This window comes from Malania oleifera, chromosome 6 (assembly GCF_029873635.1).
Source record: "Malania oleifera isolate guangnan ecotype guangnan chromosome 6, ASM2987363v1, whole genome shotgun sequence".
In the NCBI taxonomy this organism is placed as follows: domain Eukaryota; kingdom Viridiplantae; phylum Streptophyta; class Magnoliopsida; order Santalales; family Ximeniaceae; genus Malania; species Malania oleifera.
The window spans coordinates 39,238,003-39,254,136 of NC_080422.1; the positions used below are offsets into that span (position 1 = coordinate 39,238,003).

Genomic DNA, 16,134 nt, shown 5'->3' on the forward strand with positions numbered 1-16,134 from the left:
AATAATCACGAGTTGTTTTCCAAGGCATTTTTTCCCTTTAAAAAATCAATTATTGAAGAAAATGTGGAATTGAATTTGACGTTCCTTTAATAAATTCAATTTGAAAATCAAATATTGAAAGCATGGCTTGGCACCTGGCAAAGATTTGTTTTGAAACAAGATCTTTAACATTTTTTCCAGAATATCTTTTGCACTTTTACAATCAATTTTGAGTAAAAATTCATTATTAAATAAATCATCTTGAAATTTTTGAATGCATAAAACGATTGATAAAATTTCTTTTTTAACCGTTGAATAATTGACTTGAGGACCTGACCAGACTCTTGAATGGAATCTGACTAAGGTTTCTTTTGATCCTAGCTATTATTTGAGAATACCTCCAAATCCATCATTAAAGGCATCTGTTTCTACAATCATGAAGGCCTTTGGGTTTGGAAGACTAAGGTAGGGTAATGGTTTGACTAAAGCTTTAACTTTAATGACTATTTGAGTATGTTCATCCGACCATGCAGGTGGATTCTTTTTCAATCTTTTGAATAATGGTTTAAAAATAATAATTCTAATATTTGGAATAATATCTGCTCCATAATTAAGACATCCTAAAAATCTTTGAAGTTGATTTTTATCTTTTATTTCATTTGGAAATTTGTCTGCAAATTCTAATGATCTTTGTATTGGAATAATTGTATTTTGATAAATATTATGACCTAAAAATCTAACATTAACTTGAAATAATTTGATCTTTAGTTGTGAAACAATAAGACCATTCCTTTTAATTATTTTAAGAAAAATGTTAAGATGCTTGAAATGTTGTTCTATTGATTTTGAGTATACAAGGACGTCGTCTATGTATACAATTGTAAATTTTGTATATGGATTAAATATTTCATTCATAATGTTGTGAAATTCTGATGGTACATTTTTGAGTTCAAAGGGCATCACGTTCCATTTGTAATGTCCAAATGGTACTGTGAATGTTATTTTGTATTTATCTTCTTCAGCTATCTGTATTTGCCAAAATCCCGACTTCATGTTAAATTTTGAAAATATTGAGGTTGTACATAGTCTATTTAATAAATCTTTTTTATTAGGTATTGGATGCCTAATCCATTGTAAGACTTTGTTTAAGGGTTTGTAATTAATAACTAGTCTTGGGGCACCTCTTCCTATTTCAGCTTGATTTTGAACATAGGAGGCTGAACAACTCCAAGGAGACTTACTTTTCCTTATTAATCTTTTGTCTAAAAGATCTTTAATTTCTTTTTTGCAGTATTCAAGTAATTCATGATTCATTTGTATTGGTCTAGCTTTAGTAGGTATTTTATCTTCTGTAAAATCCTTTACGTAAGGCAATTTTACTATGTGCTTTTTTCTTGACCAAAATGCATTATGTAGATTTGAACAAACTTCTTTTTTCTAATTTTTCTTTAAATTATTCAATTTTACTTTTGATTTCTGGTGTTTGGATTCTTTTTTCAATTTTTTTATGATAAATTTCTTTTGATAATTGCTTAATATGTTTTCTTTTTTACCTAATTAAATTAACTCTTTTGACTGCAAGAACTTTTAATGTATTTACTTCTTTTTATTTCATTTTGTCAATAAATTCAAACAGTACTTTTTGACCACCAATTTGTGTATGTATCCCATCTTCATTAACTTGATATGGATAAATTAATATAAAAAATGGTGTTCCTAGAATAATTTCTTATTGCATATCTTTGACAAGTATAAAAGTAGTTTTTAAACAAATCTCTTGATTGCATATATGTACGTCTGAAATTTTGTATTGTATTTGTAGTCTTGCATTATTTGCTCCATATAATTGTGTTGTAGTTTTCTCATAGTATTGAGTTGGAATTAGTCCTTCTTGCACACAGTTCATGTTTGCTCCAGTATCCAATATGGCACGGGCAACAAGAACAAATGTCTTATTAATCGCAATTTTTACTTCTGTATACCATTTGTGTATAGTGACTTTTGACAAAAATCCTAAAAATGTTTCTCTTTCAAAATCAACTTGAAAGTCATTTGCTTCATCTTCTTTTTCATCTTCTGATTCAATTATGGCTTTTCCTTTCTCACAAAATGAATTAACCTTAATGTAACTTATTCATTTCTGATTTTATTTGTTTATTTCTTCCTTTGTATTATTTACTTCTCATTGTAAATCTTAGATAGTTGGCTAGTTATTTGCATTATTGACCAAAATTTCTTTTTCCCTATATTTGTTGATAATTTCTGTAATATCACATCCTTTTCAAAACTTTGATTTTTTTCTTTAGTTCCTTTAATTTTGTTAAGTATTTGTTTTTGACTTTTGGATCTTCTATATGTTCAATCATTTCTAACATTACTTCACTTTTTTTTTGTAATTACATTAAAAGATTTTGAACATTTGTCACAAAAACAAAATCCTACACCTTCATTACAGATTCTTCTTTTGCAGAAGATTTTGGATAATTTGAGGAAGAGGTTTCTTGTATCTCATGAATAACTTCTTCTATTTCCGAAGATGATTCAGATGATAGGTCTGGTTCACTGCCTATAAATAAAGAAATTATTTTTCTTTTGAGTTCGTCATTATAATTTAATTCTTTAATTTCTCGTTTAAATCTACAATCTTTTGCATAGTCACCTTTTCTTCCACATTTGAAACAAGTTATTTCCCTTTTATCTTTATATTTTGTTTTACTCTTTGTTTGCCTAGAATCTTTTGAATAGTTTTTCTTTTTCTTTCTATAATAATTTTTGTCATAATTTTTGTAATATCTTTTAGATGATTTTTTATAATAATGCTTATGTCCTTTTGAAGGAGTTTGGATTCTTTCATACCCATATTGAGTATAAAAATCTCCTAGTTCTCCTTTATTCTTTCAAAATTGATTACAAAGGAACAGAAATAATATCCTTACCTCATAAAGAAGTTAAACAAATAAATAATGATCTTGATCAATTAATTAGTCAAAATAATTATACAAATTAAATGCTTCAATCTATTGCAAATCAATCTACAAGAATTGAATATATTTTAAGGATCATTAAAGATTAAAAATAATAGTATCTTTAAAAAAGGAGAAACAAGTAAAAGTAAAAAGAGAGAACCGATATTCAAGCCCTTCTCATTATCTGACATTAATTTTAGTTTTGAATCTCAAAATGATCAAATCACAAGGAAGATAGAAGAAATTCTCAAAAAACATAAAGATAAAAACATTAATACTTTAATAAAAGAAGAAGCTATTCATGATTTAGAAAAAAAAGTTTTAGAGAAGAAAGTGATTTTGAAATTAATAAAATAGACAATAATTCTTGGAAAAACAAAAGTGTTAGAACTTATTACAAAAAACCAACACCTCCAAGTTTATTATTTGAAAACGAACCTTTAAAATCATATAGAAGTTTTGGAAGTGATTTACATAAGTGGAATCTAGATGGATTCACGGAATATCAAATAGCAACTTTAGTTCAATAAATGACATTAGCAGCTATTGCTTTCAAAATAACTAATCCAAGAGCTGAAGAACCAACAATAGCAGCAATACTTGTTCAAGGATTTAATGGGTCATTAAAAGTTTGGTGGGATAATTATCTTACTTCAACAGAAAGAGATCAAATTTTTACCGCGGTCAAAAAAGAAGAAAGAGATGGTCAATCAGTTCAAGTTAGTGATGTTGTATTAACATTACTATGGTCAATACTCGAAGTTTTTATGGGAGATCCTAATGATAATATGGAGAAAAATAGTGTCATATTGGTGAATCTCACATATCCAAAATTATCTGATTTTTCATGATACAAAGACATTTTTCTTGCAAAAGTTTTATGAAGCCTAGATGGTAGAAGTGGATTTTGGAAAGAGAAGTTTATAGGAGGATTACCCAAAAAGAAGTTTAAGAATAATTCTTATGTTTGGAATAAAATCTGCTACATAATTAAGACATTCTAAAAATCTTTGAAGTTGATTTTTATCTTTTATTTCATTTGGAAATTTGTCTGCAAATTCTAATGATCTTTGTATTGGGATAATTGTATTTTGATAAATATTATGACCTAAAAATCTAATATTAACTTGAAATAATTTGATCTTTGTTTGTGGAACAACAAGACCATTCCTTTTAATTATTTCAAGAAAAATGTTAAGATGCTTGAAATACTGTTTTATTGATTATGAGTATACAAAGACGTCGTCTATGTATACAATTGTAAATTTTGTATATGAATTAACTATTTCATTCATAATGTTTTGAAATTCTGATGGTACATTTTTGAGTTCAAAGGATATCACATTTCATTCGTAATGTTCAAATGATACCGTGAATGTAGTTTTGTATTTATTCTCTTCAGTTATCTATATTTGCCAAAATCCTGATTTCATGTCAAATTTTGAAAAAAAAATCTCGAAACTCTAATATATTTATCATTATATTTTTGATCAATTAGAAGACTTAAGAAACCTCAAGTTGGACAGTCAAGGTATAACTTTTCTTTGCATAGATTAATTCACCCATGGTGTTGTAAAGAAATATAAACTTGGAACTTTAAGATGGAAACTATAATTTTAAATGGTAAAATTATTTGCAAGTATACACTGAGGAAAAATAAATAGTTTATTTGTCTTACCAGTATTTATTTTTTTGCTAAGCATTTTGTCTTTTTATTTAGTTAAATTAAAAAAAAAATTATTACCCAGTTTGACTTATAATAATAATATAATGTCTAAGCGATTTTATTTTTTTTTCAAAAATCATTTCACTCATTTTCTTGTTTTTATTTAATTATTTTCCATGCTTTCCCCATCAACGCAAGAAAATAAAAATACAAAAATAAAATAAAAAGGCGATGGGGGGTTGAAAGTCTAGACTGAAAACCCATCAGCAGCAGCTTCGCGCTTCCACTGACTGGTGAACTGCGAATGTAATCAAAATCGAAACGCAACTCCCAAAATTCAAAATTAACTACTTTGAAGTTCGAAGCGCTGCTTCTGCGAACTTTCGTCTTGCCTCTCTGCTCAACGCCAATCTCTTCGCGACTCCGTCGTTTTACCTCCCCCGGCCCCCACTACCTCTGTCCTAAGGTCAAGTTCTCACAAAAAAAAAAAAGAAAAAAAAAGAAACGAAGCACAGAGCCAGAGAGAACTTTAAACTTTATAGAAGAAGAGGAACAGGAAAAAGGACCAGGGACAGAGACCCCACCTCTGTCTGTGTGCTTGTGTCTGTTTTATCAAACTGTCAGACGAGCCCAGCAGAAGGGATTGCATTCACTTCTGAAGCGGACCCAGAATCTATTTAATGCTTAATTAGTCACTATCCAGGTAAATTTCTCTCCTTTTTTCCCCTTTCTTGGCAATATATATATTTATATTTGTTCGTTCGTTCGTTCTTTTGTTTGTTTGTTATTATTTTTTATTATCTCTAGAGCTTTGGATCTTTTGTTGAGAAGGGGCACTGGTTTGATGAGCTAAGTTGGTTTGGTTACTTCGTTTTGGACTCTGAGGTAGGTTAGTTTGTGTTGGACTGATCTTGCGTGCTGCTTCTATGGCGCTGCTCTGAAACTTGTTGGGTTGGATTGAACCCAGATAACTTGGCGCAGATTTTTCTGTACAGTGGATTTGGTACCCTCCAAAAGCTTAAGCCTTTGACACATTCTGGTTAGCATTTGCAAACTGCTGTTTACTTTTGAAATCGAAAGTTGTATTTGTTTCAGCTCGTAGAATGCATGGAATGTATTTCAGCTTGTAGAATGTATGAATCGTAAAAGAAAAATAGAAGAAAAATGCTTTATGGTCTGTTTAGTTGTTACACACGCATACACATATTTTGTAACCAAAATGGTATCTGGGTTCCTCTCAGACCCGACTAATCCAAGGGACAGGGGAGGAGGGTCTTCACTTGATCCCCACTCTCCTCCAAATGAGCATGGACGATGTTCAAACACTTAAGCCACAACAGGTGTTGTCGATGCCTTTTACTTGCAGGCTTGGGACAATTGTTCTTGTTTTTCAATTTCAGTTTTTCAAATAATTACGAAAAAGCTTTTCCAGTTATTTTACAGAAAGTTGGATGCATATTTTTGTTGCTTTTCCAACTTTTGCTTATAAATTTTAAAAGTGGAGACAGTGGCATTTTTATACTTCTTAGGAAAACTAGAAATGAAAAATGAAAATTGTTTTCTACAAGGACCACAGCTAAAGATGCCCTTCGTTTTTTATGTGTCCTTCACTTTTCAATGAACAACTACATTGTGAAACTCACTTATTTACGTAATAATATGAGCTCGTTCTGGAGAAATTTTTTTTTCCAAAAATGTTTTGTGGAAATGATTTTCTTTCTGGTAGGAGATATGGTGTTATTATTATTATTTTTTTTGTCCAAAACAGCTTCTAGAACGAACTTCTTGTTCTGCGTTGCATTTTCAGAGCTACCTTTTCCTGCTGAAACCATTTTTAGGATTTTTTTCTTGCTGTAAACACTTCGACAGCCTGAAGCTTCTTTTGTGCAACCATGTTTTTGATATTTTTCCTTTGCCTCATCTCTTATTATTTTTCATTGCCTTGCAAAAGTTCTTCACTTGTTGAAAAATTGATCCTGATCTGTTCCGCCGGTAGAAATGATATTTCCAGATACTGCATTTTGGTTGAAGGCCTTCATGTTCTTAACTCTCTGTCACCATTAAAAGACTCAATCACCACTTGCCTCATGACGGGTATGCCCAAAATGCCTTAAAGCTTACGCTTTGCCTCATAAGGGTTAAAATGCTTTGCATTTTAAAAAATTGATCTTTTATTGTGCTTTTCCCAATTATCAGAATTGAAATGCGAAATTATTGGGTCTTCTCAATGGGTTAAAAAATCACATGTTTCTCTCGATCAGCTAAGTTTAGCATGAACAACCTGGAGCTGCAACAGTAGAATAGTGTCTAAGAAGAGTAACTCCGCTCTTTTCTTAGTGACAAGATCATAAGTGGCTGAATATGATATGCAACTATTAGAAGTCAATGAGAGAAATTATGTGAATGGATAAAAATAATGTTATGAACTGTATGAAGCTATAGAGTCCATTTTAATACTTAATATCAAATCATCAAACCAGCTTAGTGGATGATGTGCTGGCTGTAGCCGGAAGATTCTACCAATATTCAGCTCAAAAGGAAAGCACCAGTGCCACATTTCAATTGAAGGTGGAAGAATGAAATTCAAAGCATCAGTTAGCTTAGTGTTCTATGTGCAGCTGCCAGGTCATAGCAAAGTTAGGCTGATATGGATATTGATGCATGTTTGGTTTGAAATTTAAATTTCCTTTTTCTATCCATTTGCTGCATATCTTATAGATACCTCCAAATACCTCCTTAAAAAGAAAAAAGAGAATCCCAACTGCCTGAAATATTGAAAAGAAAGCTGTTTCCAGATTCTTTTGATAAGTTCGTTGACTTCATGTATTGGACGAGCAATGATATTATCTTGGGTAATGGTGTTGAGGCACTGAGGGTAAGATTGTGACATTAGACCCTTTTGGGAATTGGTGGCTAATTGAGATGCAGAATCTCTTTTGAATGGATCTTAGGTTGGTGAGTCCTTCGTGGATGGAAATTAAAATAAGGAGTCTAAAGAGGAGAGCAAGAAGGAAAGAAGGTTAAATATCCAAATAGGCTTCTGTTATCTGCCAATTATGAAGGGGATTGGGGAAGAGGGATGCTTCCAAGTTTGTTCCATTTAGGTGATTGTGTAGATTCAATTGGGTTTACCCTTCCATTTTGTTTGCCTGGTTGTGTGATAGCATGCAAGGTTTTTCCATTTTCTGTATTTTAGAGGTAATAGGGGAATAGTGGATTATTGAGGTTTATTGGGGGGTTGACCTCTTGGCTGAGAGCTAGTACTAGGTATTTCTATCTGTTTATGTACTTTGTCTATTGGTCATTTTGCTTGGTCTTAGGGAGTTAAAAAAGCACCCCTTAGAAGGATAGATTAATAGTAAGGGAACACCTCAACATTCCACACCTTAAGCTTTTCTCTCGCATACTTTAACCTCATCAAACAAAGCCCTTCTCTCTCCTTGACAGCACACTCATCCCACCAACAACCTGATCATGAAATGCAAAATGAGTCATCCACAAGTTTTTGAACCTAAAAGAAGTCGGACCCCACCTCCCTGGACTATAATCAAGCACTAAAGGGCAATGATTTATACCATGCTGGGGAGCACCTCCCGAGTCAAAGTTGGAAAAGCGTCCTCTCACTCTGTAGTGAACAAGAATATCTTGATCTGAGTAGCATTGTACAGACGAATACGAACAAATAAAAAAAGTGAGCAGATAGATGAATTGAACGGTTGAACCTTAAAAACAGGAAGGGGATAAGTTAAAGAATACAAATACAATAGTTTTTCTAGAAGATGAAGAAGAAGAAAATGGCTTCGCAAATTATGTTGTCCTCATAAAAAATGGTATTGCAAGATAATGAGAAGTAAACTGTTTCTAAGGCAATGAAAGCGTAATGTTTTGGGACTCTGTGGTTTTGTTTGCAGGGACATTCTATTGCTCTCTTCATAGCTTTATTGTTTGGTATAAAGATTTGCATCTACTCTTACTATGTGCAGAATAGTTCAATGGTGTGCAAATTTTTGGAATCTAAACAGTGGAATGATGTGGTTCAGCTGTTGAAGAAAGAGTCAGGGAAGATGGGAAGGGGTTAGTGGACAAACACTCAATTCAAATTCACTTAACAGCCTAAGAAACCCTTATACATCATGATAATTTATATTGTAGGAAACAAAAAGTGCTAAAATTTAGTTCAAAGCCCTTGTGCTAAAATCTCTAGAACTCCAAAATTAAAAATAACTCAAAAGATAAAATAAATGAATCTGAATTACCTAATTACTGAATATAACTTGGTTGTACCAGTTGGAATGGGGCTTCCAAATAGGCTCAAACCAGTCTAACCATGTTGTTTCTATTCATCATAGTAATAGAACTTTGAATAAACAACAAATTTTGTGCACATCCACACACACACACACACACACTCATGTATTGCACATAGAGAATTTCCATGCATTCAAGATTAACATATGTACTCTTGATTTTGACTTCATTAGAAGTTGTTTTGTAGAATAAGTAATTGCAATCCCCTCACCCTCCTCCCTTTTTTAGGTGATAGGAATCTTATTTGGCAATATCTTGTGTTATATATATATAATTTTAAAAATAGAAAACATATTCTAAAAATTACATGTAGAAGGGCTCTGAATTTGTTAATTGATGAAATCATGTAAGTATGATCTATCATTCTGTTTATTTCAACATTATACTTTTCCATGGTGATTGTCTTAAATTTAGTACGATATACTCTTAATTAAAAAAAAGAAAAGAAATCAGGGGTTGCTTGTCCATTCTTTTGAATTGAGTTACTTTATCTGATGCAAGTGGTTCATATATTTTGTGAATATGGTTTCCAAGTCTATTGCAAATTTGCAATTGGATTTGGAAGTGATAAATCATGTCTATGTTGAGTTTGACGCTGTTTTGTGTTAATTTTTAGTTGATTAATAAGATTATCTTTGCCTGCAGGTGGGCCCTTTAGAGATGGACCTTATATCTGACGAGGAAGCAACTTTAAGCTCATCACAACCCACAAACACAAAGAAAGTGCATCCTTTTGATTTTGAGACATTGCATTTTATGCATCATTCAATTATGTCCAAGTCAGGGATCTCTAAGCAGATATGCATCAGCCCTCTTAGAAGCATATGCATTGTCTTGATTAAAGCTAAGATTAATGTGCTGCTACCTTTTGGTCCATTGGCCATACTGCTACATTACCTTACAGGAAAGCATGTAAGAAGTGCATCTCTCTTGATCAACCATTTACCACTTGCTTCCATCAGGAAGAGAAAACAAAAAAAAATAAAAAAAAAATAAAAAAAAATGAAGGAAACACTGGGAGAGCTTCTACAACCCTCCCCCTTTTTTTTGTCTGTATTCCTCTGCATGCCAATTTCATTCCCCCTTTTTTATCTGTTAAAAGAAGAAAAGTAGAGTCTTGAAATTTGCCTAATGTGTGATGGCGTCTAGTAGTTTATTGTTCATGCATAGATTAACTATCACATACTTGTAATGCCTTTCCTATGGAACTGTAATACTCTGATAGTTACTCTATGTCGCAGGGATGGGTCTTCTTCTTCAGTTTGTTGGGCATTATTCCATTAGCAGAGCGTTTGGGCTATGCAACTGAGTATGTATTGGTTTCTCAAATGAAAATATAGCATCTATTGGTTTTGTTAATACCTCCGAAGCATACTAATACGTTGTTTTACCTGCCTGATGTTCCATTGCAGGCAGCTTGCATTTTACACTGGACCAACAGGTACATATGCTGTTTGTTTGATATAAGTCATGAATTTGCAACTGCTGCTTTAACATTTCCTTTTGATGCCATGTGACACTTTATGCAAGGTTTTAAATTTTGGTTTTGACTAAAATTTTGCAGCTTCAAAAGTAAAGAAATTTCAATGTTGTTGCCAATCTCAAAATTGAGTTTAAAAAATGATGAAAATTTGCATCAAAGCATGGAATTCTTCTATGGAACTTTTTTAAAACTATTAATAGACATACTAATGCAAGATTTAGAACTAGATATTATAAACAAAATGCCTCAAGAACATGTATGTGATGTATATGACCGATTTTATGCAAGGTTTTAAATTTTGATTTTGATTAAAATTTTGCAGCTTCAATGGTAAGGAAATTTCGATGTTGTTGCCAAATCTCAAAATTGAGTTTAAAAATTGATGGAAATTTGCATCAAAGCATGGAATTCTTCTATGAAACTTTTTAGAAACTATTAATAGACATACTAATGCAAGATTTAGAACTAGATATTATAAACAAAATACATCAAGAACATGTATGTGATGTATAAGGCAAAATAACTGTAATATTATAATTCTTCAGAGAGTCCATGGAGATCTATTTCTCATATTTATCCCTTATTCACTCCTTACATTAATTTTGTGGTGGGGAGGGGTTCTCGGATTCGTTTTTGAAAAATCTCTTTCGATTGAGCTCAAGGCAAGATAGTATGATTTTTTCTTTTTGGTTGATTTGGTTAGCCCTATGGTTTCTTGGAACTTCCATTTTAGAAGAACAATAATGATAGAGAGTTGATGGAAGTGTCGTTATTGAATAATTATCATCTTTCTTCAGCTAGGGATACTAGATACTCTATATTGGACTTTGGATCATTTGGGGGTTTACACTTGTAAATCTTTCTTTAAGTTTTTGACTCGTTCCAACTATTGCTTTCCTCTATTCTCATGCATTTGGAAGGCTAAAGCTCACCTAAAGATTAAGGCCTTCATTTGGCTGACTGTGTTGAATAGAATCAATACTAATAATCTATTGCAAATTAGGAGACCTTTGAAGGCCTTATCTCTAGATGTTTGTGTGGTTTGTTACTTAAATTCGGAGTCAACACCTCATTTGTTTTCACATTGTGATTTTGCTTGGAGCATCTAGAGTAAATTGTTTTTTTTTTTTTTTTTTTTGGATTACGCACCGGGTATCCACGTGTCCGTTTTACGACCCACGTGACTAATCCTGCGCCCCTTGAAGTTGACCCCACAGCTCCAAAGGGAGGGTAAATTCAGGAGTTCAGGGGCGGAAATGAGCTCAGGAGGGTTTGAACACCTGACCTCATGAGAGGCACTCCCGCAGCCCACACTACCATCTGAACCACACCCTGGGGGTATCTAGAGTAAATTGTTGGTGGAAGGAATGTTGGCTATTTCTTTTGAGGGTTTTGGAAGAAGGAAGGATTGCGCTTTTAATTTTTTATTTTTTCCGGATTTTCTGAGAATTTTGATGGGAAATGTCTCATTCTCCTTTTTGTAAATTCTTCTCTTTCAAATGAGATAGCTTCTTTTGCTACCACAAAAAAAAAAAACTGTAGTATAATAATGATATTAAATATATTTCTTGAGATTTTTGACTAAATGAATGACATCACATAACAATTGGTCTCTCCCTCTATTTATAATGCATATCAAATACATTCTAATGACCATAATGCCCTTACTCTCACTTATTAATATAACACTTAACACACTAATAATACTAAAAGACTAAAATAACCATTAACATACCCCCTTAAACTGAAGCGTAGTTATCATATGCTCCTAGCCCGTTACAAATAAATTTAATCGAAGCACCCCTCAAAGCTTTGGTAAAAAAATCAGCGAACTACATACCAGACTTCACATAAGTGTTGGTAATGAGCTTCTGCACAAGTTTCTTCCGAACAAAGTGGCAATAAACTTCAATGTGTTCTTTTCGCTCATGGAAGACTGGGTTGGAGCCAATATGAAGAGAAACTTGATTATCACACATCAACTCCATAGGTTGATAATGTTGAAAGCTCAATTCTTCCATGTGTTTTGTTTGCTCATGAATGGATTGGAGGCAATATGAGGAGAAACTTGATTATCACACATCAATTGCATAGGTTGAGAATGTTGAAAGCCTAATTCTTCCAACATGTCTTTCAGCCAAACAAGCTCACATGTAGTGTGAGCCATGACCCTATATTTTGAGTTAGCACTTGACCCGGCCTCTACAATTTGCTTCTTACTCTTTTTGGAAATCAAATTACTACCTACAAAGATATAGTATCTGATTATTGATCTTCTATCTGAAGGTGATCCGGCCCAATCTGCATTATTATAACCTTGAATATAAGTGTGACCCTAATCCCGATATAAGAGACCACCTTTGAGATATCTCAAGATGCAAATTATTGTGTCCCAATGCCTTGTCCTTAGAGAAACTAGAAATGGACTCACTACACTTTTGCGAAAGATATGTCTAGCCGAGTGACTATGAGATATTTCAACTTTCCAACAAGTCTTTGATATCATCTTGGATTAGGCAACAAAATCACCCATTTCTGGCACTACAACATTCTGTTGAAGGCCAAACTCAAGTTCTATAGAACTAAATTTATCAAATCATGTTCTTGGAGATTGTTTTAAACCATATAATGCCTTCTTAAGCCAACACACTAAGCTTGGCTCCTCCTGAGCAACAAACCCAGGTGGTTGCTCTATACAGATCTCCTCCTCAAGATCACCATGCAAGAAGACATTCTTCATATATAACTAATGCAGAGGCCCATGATAAGTGTGGCCAGGGAGATGAACAAACATACTGATGTAAGTTTGGAAACCAAGGAAAAGTGTTGGAATAGTCCAAACCATACACTTGAGTATCATCCTTAGCAACAAGACATGCCTTTAGTTGAGCCATAGAACCATCAGGGTTGACTTGCATAGTATATACCTAGCAACCACCCACCACATATTTGTTAGAAGGAAGAGATACCAATTCCCAAGTATTATTGTCTTAAAAAGCATTCATATCTTCAACCAAACTCTGTTTCTTGGAGCCGCCAATGTGAATACACTTGCAAAATAGGACGATCAAGATGATGAGGACTCAAACTACACAGAGACACAAGTGGATGATTGGATAAGGACAACGAACTAGAATCTGAAAGATTAGGCAGAGGAAGAGACTTATTGAGAGAAGCACTTAGGGACTGAGTGTAGTATGGTGTAGACTCAAAGAAGGTAACATTGACAGAAAAAAAAGTGATGCATAGTAGGACTATAACAACAATGTCCCTTTTGAGTGCAAGAGTAGCCTAGGAAGACACATTTTATAGGACAAGTATCCAACTTGTCCACCCTACCACGGAACCAAGGTTGGATCTTGCTCTAATACCACGTTATGATTTTTTATTAAATGAATGACATCACACAACAGTAGGTCTCTCCTTCTATTCATAAAGTACATTCTAATGACCATAGTACCTGTACTAATTCTCATTTATTAGCATAACACTAATACTAAAAGACTAAATAACCATTGACAATATTCAATTAATGTATAACTGAAACTTTTATGTCAATTTAATAATTAACATTGGGAAATAAAGGATTTTGTGGAAAAATAACCAGAAGAACCCCTAATACGGGTCCTTGAATCACTCCCCATCTGAGGAACAAAAGACGCCAGCACTCTTAACAACTTGGTCATATAGTCAACTTCTCTCTCATTGATGTTTCTAAAAAAAAAAAAAAAGAAAAAAGAAAAAGAAAAAAAGAATTGAGTGGAGCATTATGTATGAAAGTTAATTTGAAAAGACAAGGGACCAAAGATTCCAACGAAACCCCACCCACCCAAACATATGTAAATGAGCCGAATCGAGCTAGTTTTACCAAATTCAAGCTTGTTTGTTAAACTTTTATCCAAGCTTGAGGTCGACCGGAGCTTAGATTGGGCTTGGATATACTTGCTCAAACATATTCATTTATGCAAATGAGCGAGCTAAATGAGTCTTTATAGAGCTGAGCTACTAAGTTGCTTGCAAATGGCGTGGTTCTTTGGGAACCTTTCACAGGTGAGAGACTTTTAAAATTTTGTTAGGAAAAAGGTGACAAGGGGTTCTTACTACTTTTGCTCTGGGGTTTCATGTCCCCACCAACCTAGCCTATTAGCCTCAGGCCTTGACCATATTACTTAATTTAGGTTATGGACTAAACAAGCTGTTAAATATCAACCCCGAATATCTTTGTAAATAAAATACAAATTAGGAAAGTGGGTAATTATGGGGGATTTGATATTATTCAAGAGGAAATTGTTTCCTTGTTTAGAATAGGTAATTGTATTATATATTGGATTGTACGTAAGAACAAAATAATGAAGAAATATTTTTTTCCAATCGTTTCTTCTTTCATGGTATCAGAGCTAGGGTTTCTTAAACCCAGCTAAACGATGGCTGACAGCAGAGGCTCTACCTCCTCTTTAAACATCACCGGCGATTCAGAGATTACGTCCGGTGGGGGTACGAATGATAACACAGTCTTTCCACTCTCATTGGAAAAACTAAACAGAAAAAATTTCCGTGAATGGGCTCAGTCCATGAAACAGGTGATTGAGGGAAAAGGAAAGCTTGGTTATCTTACCAGTGAGTGAAGGAAAACGGATCCTTTCGACGCTGTAGCCTTGCAAAGATGGAGGTCTGAAAACTCCATGGTCACGGCTTGGCTCGTTAAATTCGATGCAACCATCAATTGGAAAAATTTATTTGTTTTTGCCTACGGCGAAGGAGGTCTGGGAAGCCGTACGAGAGACGTACTCTGATGTCGAAATTTACTCACAAATCTTCGACATCAAGACCCGATTGTGGCAGATGAGGCAAGGCGAGAGAGGTGTTACCGAGTATTTCATGGAGATGAGTCATCTCTGGCAGGAGCTCGATTTGAGCATCGACGAGGAGTGGGAGTGCTCCGGCGATAGCACGCGATATCGAAGGAGGCTCGAAAACGAGAGGGTCTTCGAGTTTCTTGCTGGCCTGAATCGAGAGCTTGACTTCGTGAGGGGACGGATCCTTGGCCGGCGACCTCTCCCTTCAACCCGAGGAGTCTTCGCAGAGGTCAGGAGGGAAAAGAACAGGAGGCGGGTGATGTTGCGGCCCCAAAATGAATCCGTTGGGCTGGACTCGGTTGTACTTGTATCCGCCCAAAAATTAGATGGGGTACACGCTGGGCCGGATGCCTCAGCTCTTGCATTAAAAGGCCCAGGAGGACCTAGTCAACGACCACAAAGAGGAAAAATATGGTGCGAACATTGTCGAAAAACAGGTCATTCAAAAAATACCTGTTGGGAGATTCATGGAAAACCGGCAGACTGGAATCCGAGATAATACCAAAAAAATCGTGGGTACCAGGCCAGCACTGGCGGATCAACTGAAAGATCACAAGGAGAGAACAACGATACCCCGTCCAGCAGTGCATTCAGTCCTGAGCAGTTGGATCAGTTATATAAGATGATTTCATCAATGCAAACATCAGGTCAGTCTTCCTCTGGTTCTCTGGCTCATCGAGGTAATCATCTGTCAGCTTTAAAAACCACATCTTGTTACAAATGTCCTTGGATAATTGACTCAGGTGCATCCGATCATATGACTGGGTCGTATAAATATTTTTCATCCTACTCACCATATGCCGGGAATTTGAGGGTAAAAATTGCAGATGGATCTCTCTCACCAGTTGTTGGAAAAGGAAGTATTCGCATATCTAA

General features: G+C 34.2%; 1 protein-coding gene across 5 annotated transcripts in view; it reads left to right on the forward strand.

Annotated features, from left to right (window-relative positions):
• The first annotated feature begins 4,828 nt into the window (after positions 1–4,828).
• The window catches only part of LOC131157539 (vacuolar cation/proton exchanger 3-like), an 84,669-nt gene continuing 73,363 nt past the window's right edge, over positions 4,829–16,134 (forward strand). Inside the window, exons 1-6 of one of the 5 annotated variants that reach the window (XM_058111772.1) lie at positions 4,857–5,314; positions 5,419–5,496; positions 5,579–5,650; positions 9,565–9,831; positions 10,161–10,228; positions 10,332–10,360. In XM_058111772.1, coding sequence (XP_057967755.1) covers positions 9,580–9,831; positions 10,161–10,228; positions 10,332–10,360 — 349 coding nt within the window. In that variant the 5' untranslated portion in view covers positions 4,857–5,314; positions 5,419–5,496; positions 5,579–5,650; positions 9,565–9,579. Of the gene's footprint in view, positions 5,315–5,418; positions 5,651–9,564; positions 9,832–10,160; positions 10,229–10,331; positions 10,361–16,134 lie in introns of all 5 variants that reach the window. The other 4 variants (XM_058111774.1, XM_058111769.1, XM_058111770.1 and 1 more) reach the window with 4 other exon arrangements.